The sequence below is a fragment of the Gossypium raimondii genome, chromosome 8 (assembly GCF_025698545.1).
Source record: "Gossypium raimondii isolate GPD5lz chromosome 8, ASM2569854v1, whole genome shotgun sequence".
NCBI lineage: Eukaryota > Viridiplantae > Streptophyta > Magnoliopsida > Malvales > Malvaceae > Gossypium > Gossypium raimondii.
Window position 1 is genome coordinate 24,413,784 of NC_068572.1, and position 5,364 is coordinate 24,419,147.

At 36.6% G+C, this 5,364-nt stretch overlaps 1 protein-coding gene across 1 annotated transcript; it reads right to left on the minus strand.

The window, feature by feature from the left end:
- Positions 1-2,753: 2,753 nt before the first annotated feature.
- Positions 2,754-4,689, minus strand: LOC128043016 (uncharacterized). The gene is made up of 4 exons (XM_052634807.1): positions 4,577-4,689; positions 3,530-3,686; positions 3,276-3,475; positions 2,754-3,003 (listed from the first exon to the last, which is right to left on the minus strand). The coding sequence occupies exons 1-4, from the start codon at positions 4,687-4,689 to the stop codon at positions 2,754-2,756; spliced, it is 720 nt and encodes a 239-aa protein (XP_052490767.1).
- Positions 4,690-5,364: the final 675 nt, after the last annotated feature.

The following is a 5,364-nucleotide window of genomic DNA, read 5'->3' on the forward strand; positions in this document are numbered from 1 at the left end:
TCTCCAAAAACTTGTGAGACTTATCAAACTTCTTTGTGGCGTCAAACTTGTTTTTGTTTCTACCCGAACTTATCACTTTAATCCCAAAAGTGTGGCGTTCGATTCATACTAAGGTTCCTATCATTTTTTTGATAGCGGGTCGAAGTTTTTATCCATTCAACCAACTATCCATCCACACCTTACCAACCTAAGCATTCTCCTAAGTTACGGGTTAACACATTCCTATTGTGTTAGTTTGCCTTTCGAATCCTTAGCCAAATTGCTTCCATTGTTTTCTGATTCATTTCCTAAACCAACAAACTCTTTTGAGCCTAAATAAACCTCTTTCTTCTAGCCTATTTTGTAAAGCCTCAATTTACTCCTCATTCACGATCGGGCAATCTTTACGACTCAATTCGATCTCGAGGTGAGGGCATATTAGAAATGAGCTCGTATCAGATTCTCAATACACGTTCAGTTCCTAAGTAAAGTGAGAAGCCTTTGGCGTCTCTTGAGTCACCCCTAGCGATCAGAACACAACGAACAACAAGATTACCAAACACCTCGAGATTTTGAAAAATTCCCCAATTCGCACAATAACACATAATAATGAAATTAACCGAGCCAATTACCTTAAAAGCGTATAGAAGCAAGCAATATCTCAACCTAACATAGCAATTACGCAAGATGGACAGAACAATTTTTTTTTAAAAAACAAATGTAAACTAAAAAAGGGGAAGAATCGAAAGAGACGTTTTATAACAATAGAGGGAAGGAACCATTTAAGACTCAGATCAGTTTTACAAAAAAGTGAAAAAACATGAATCCTTATTTCATACGCAAAGATTCAAGCACGGGACCACTGACACAAACAGACGCTTAACCATTGAACCAGCAGCCTCATTCTTGACACAAAACGCAAAGAATTAAACTAAAACGAGGAATCCTAATCTAAGGGTTCAAATAAAGAAATTAACAAAATTTCAAAATTTATGCGACTCTAACCTCAGATTTCAAGTGAGCAGACAGAACGCACAACCACATAAGCAGACACATATTCATTGACACAACTTAGTAAGAAAACTCAAATTTTGAGGCGTTACAACTCTCTCCCCCTAAAAGAAATTTTGGCCTCGAAATTTCACCTGATTCAAATAGATGCAGATATTGCTAGTGTATTAAACCTCAAGTTCCCAAGTGGCCTCCTCGGTATCATGATTCCTCCATAGAGCCTTAACCACAGGTACAATCTTCCTTCGCAAGACTTTAACGTCTTGCTCTAGAATCTGAACCTGTTCCTCCTCGAAAGTCAGATCAGGCCTCACCTCAATTCCTGATACGAACTTGCCTCAGTGATGATTCAAGTCGTTTAGATGCCCGATCATGAAATTAAGCATTGAATTAAATGAAAATATAATGGAAAAATGGAAATATAAGTTTGAAAAGGCTGAAAGTTAGATTCGAAAAAAGGTCTCAAACATAATTTAAAAGATGGATCGAAGGTGTTCAGCTAATGATACGATCTGCCTCGGTGTTGAGTCGAGTCGTATTTAGAATCGCTCGACCGTCTACGAAGAAGTAAGGCACAAATGAATAGCTAAAAAAATATAATTGGTGAAATAGGCTAAATATTGTTTTATAATATCAAAGGTTCAGAAAAATGGCTAAAATAAATGTGCTCGGTAATAGTAAAAATGATGGAAGAATAACGGCTCAAGAAACAAGTAAGAACCAACACTAATAAGTGTCGACCCAACATTTATACGTTTAAAGAGATGAATAGAAAATTCAATCAAAACCTCGACCTACTATCTAGAAAGATAGGAACCTCGGTATAGGGTTTGAACGCCACACTTGATAAAGTGATAAGTTCAGGATAAAAAAAAGAACGGGTTGACGCCATTAGCTTTGTAGATAAGCCAACAAGCCTTTGAACAAAATTGGAGAAACGTAATTCTCACCAAATGAACAGAGTTTCAATCAAAAATCACCCAAAAGTTACATACAAAATCTGAATACACCTATTATAGTACTAAAATAGGGTAGCCAAATAGTCACAAGCATTCACTTAATGTACTAATTAAAAGCTAATTTAAAATTTAAGACTCTTGGCATTCTTGAAACAAATAAGTCCTTCATTGAATTCTCTTCAATTCAGCTGAATGAATGTCCATGAAAGCTTGAAAAATGACTCTTGAGCTATCCCATGGCTAGCTGAATAGACATCAGCTCCTTAATGAAGATTTGAATGCTTAATTTATTCTTTTTAAAAGAACAAAAAGAGCAGGTACCTAAAGGGTTGCTGCCAAAATTTAAAGAGTATAAAATGCTCTTTAAAACTTCCTTCAATGTTGTATTAAACCCCCTTTGTAACAACTACTTCTTTTATATTCAAATAGCACTTGAAAGGTCACTTCATTTAAGTTGTGACAGCTTTGAATTTTGAATTGTAATGGTTGTGTGCCAAAGAAAACTCTTGCAATAAAAACATTAAAATGAACTTATTAAGCATATTAAACACTAATTAAACATATCAAAAATAAATACTTAACTTAAATAAATGAACTAAACTCATGTATTAACTATTAGGCAACTAGTTAATTAAAGAAGCAAGAATAAATAATCTTAACTCATGCCTCAATAAATAACTCTAGAAACTAGATTAATTAAGAGCAACACTTAATAAAGTTCAACAATAAAAATGCTTATTAATTAAACTAAAATGAGTTGAATAAATATCCAGCAACTCAATTATTAAACTAAAGATAAATTTATTAAAATTTCAGTTCAACTTGTAACAAATTGCAAGTGATGCCTATTGGGTTATTCCTTTCATGATGAATAGATTCGGCTTCTTGTTTCTCCCAAACTCGATCCACATAGCTTGCCAAAGCATCTTTAAAGTTTTTAGCTCGTGACCTAGTGATAGGCCCTTGTGGCAGCTTAATGGATTCAATAGCAACATCCTGGGATGAGGTTGTATCATTCCCCCCTCTTGAAGGTGACTTGTCCTCAAGTCGGAACCTATTTCAAAAGGAGACAAATCAGCAACATTAAAACTTGCACTAATGTTATATTCACCTGGTAAATCAAGTCGATATGAATTTTCATTGATCCTTTCAATAACTTGGAATGGACCATCTCCTCGTGGTAATAGCTTAGATCGTCGTTGGGCTGGAAATTGTTCTTTCCTCATATGAACCCAGACCCAATCACCCGGTTCAAAAATAACTTGTTTTCTTCCTTTGTTCACTCTTTGAACATAGCTTTCGGTTCGCGCTTCAATGTTAGCTCACACTTTTTGATGGAGCTCCTTAACGTATTTGGCCTTTTTCTTGGCATCTACATGTACAAATTGATCATTAGGCAATGGCAATAAATCAAGGGGAGTTAATGGATTAAAGCCATAAACTACTTCAAAAGGAGAAAACTTAGTAGCAGAGTGGACATAACGATTGTAAGCAAATTCGATGTGAGGAAAACATTCTTCCCACAACTTTAAATTTTTACAAACGATGGCACGCAACAAAGTAGTCAATACTCAGTTTACCACCACTGTTTGTCCATCCGTTTGTGGATGACAAGTAGTCGAAAACAACAGCTTCGTTCCAAGCTTTCCCCACAATGATCTCCAAAAATGGCTCTGAAACTTTGCATCACGATCAGATACAATCGTTCTTGGAATTCCATGTAAACAAACAACTTCCCTAAAGAAGAGATTAGCTACATGAACAGCATCATCAGTCTTAGTACATGTAATAAAGTGAGACATTTTCCAAAATCTATCAACTACGACATTTTCCCACTTTTGTTCATGGTAACCCAAGGACAAAGTCCATGGATACATCCGTCCAAGGGAATTCAGGTATGGGCAGTGGCATATACAAACCATGTGGTTGAATTTTTGACTTGGCCCGTTTGTAAGTCACACAATGCTCACAGACACGTGCAACATCTCTTCACATTCTCGGCCAATAAAAATATTCTTGTAAGGTTGATAGTGTCTTACTTATACCAAAGTGGCCCATGAGACCTCTACTATGCGCCTCTTGCATAAGTAATTCTCGAATCGAGCCTTGTGGTATGCATAACTTGCCCTCCTTAAAAAGGAATCCTTCGTACCTATAAAACTTCTCAAAAGATCCATTCTCACAAGCAGCAAAAATATTACCAAAGTCATTATCAGCAACATACAATTCTTTTAAATAAGAAAACCCAAGTAGCTTAGAATCAAGATAAGATAATAAGGTGTACCTCCTTGATAGGGCATCAGCCACTATATTTTCTTTACCTTTCTTATACTTGATGACATATGGGAAAGATTTAAGATACTCAGTCCACTTTAAATAGTTGTATGCGAATGAACAGTCTGGTTGTATGCGAATTCCACATGAGGTAGACATTCTTCCCACATCTTTAAATTCTTTCGTAGGACCGCTCGAAGTAAAGTAGACAACACGCGATTAACTACCTCGGTTTGGCCATCCATTTGGGGGTGGCATGTCGTCGAAAATAGCAGCTTGGTGCCCAATTTTCCCCACAACGTCCTCCAAAAATGGCTTAGAAACTTCGTGTCACGATCAAAAACAATGCATACCTTCGCAATAAAGCATCCGCTACAACATTTTCCTTTCCCTTTTTGTACTTTATCACGTATGGAAATGACTCCAAATATTCCACCCACTTGGCATGACGTTTATTAAGCTTCATTTGTCCTTTGAGGTGCTTTAGGGCCTCGTGATCCGAATGAATTACAAATTCCTACGGCCATAGATAGTGTTGCCACGTTTCGAGATCTCGGATCAATGCATACAATTCCTTGTCATACGTTGGATAATTCAATGTGACTCCGTTGAGCTTTTCACTAAAGTACGCAACAGGCTTCCATCTTGCATTAAAACAGCGCCAATGCCAATGCCTGAAGCATCACATTCAATCTCAAATGTCATGTTAAAATTAGGTAAGGACAACAAGGGAGCGTTAGTAAGACACTCTTTAATTTTAATGAAAGCATTCTCTTGATCATTAGTCCAAATGAAGGGAGAGTTTTTCTTGATTATACCTGTCAAAGGTGATGCTAAAGAACTAAAATTAGGCACAAACCTTCGGTAGAAACTTGCTAACCCGTGAAAACTCCTCACTTGGCTGATGCTAGTTGGATGCGGCCACTCGTTGATCGCCTTGACCTTCTCTTGGTCAACTTCCAAAACACGAGCGCTTACAACAAAACCTAAAAAGACAACTTCATTAATGCAGAAAGAACATTTCTTTAAATTAGTAAAAAGTACCTCTTTTCACAACACTTCAAGTATCACGCGTAGGTGTTGAATGTGGTCCTCCAAATTTCTACTATAAATCAAAATATCGTCAAAGTACACAACACAA

Excerpts from the sequence above, each read along its gene's own strand:
- LOC128043016 (XM_052634807.1), bottom strand. The coding sequence starts at position 4,689 with ATGAAGCTTAATAAACGTCATGCCAAGTGGGTGGAATATTTGGAGTCA. Across the intron at positions 3,687-4,576 it reads GCGGATGCTTTATTGCGAAG|GGAAGTTGTTTGTTTACATG; the intron begins GTATGCATTGTT and ends TCTCTTCTTTAG. Across the intron at positions 3,004-3,275 it reads AAGGAGCTCCATCAAAAAGT|GTTCCGACTTGAGGACAAGT; the intron begins GTGAGCTAACAT and ends CTTTTGAAATAG.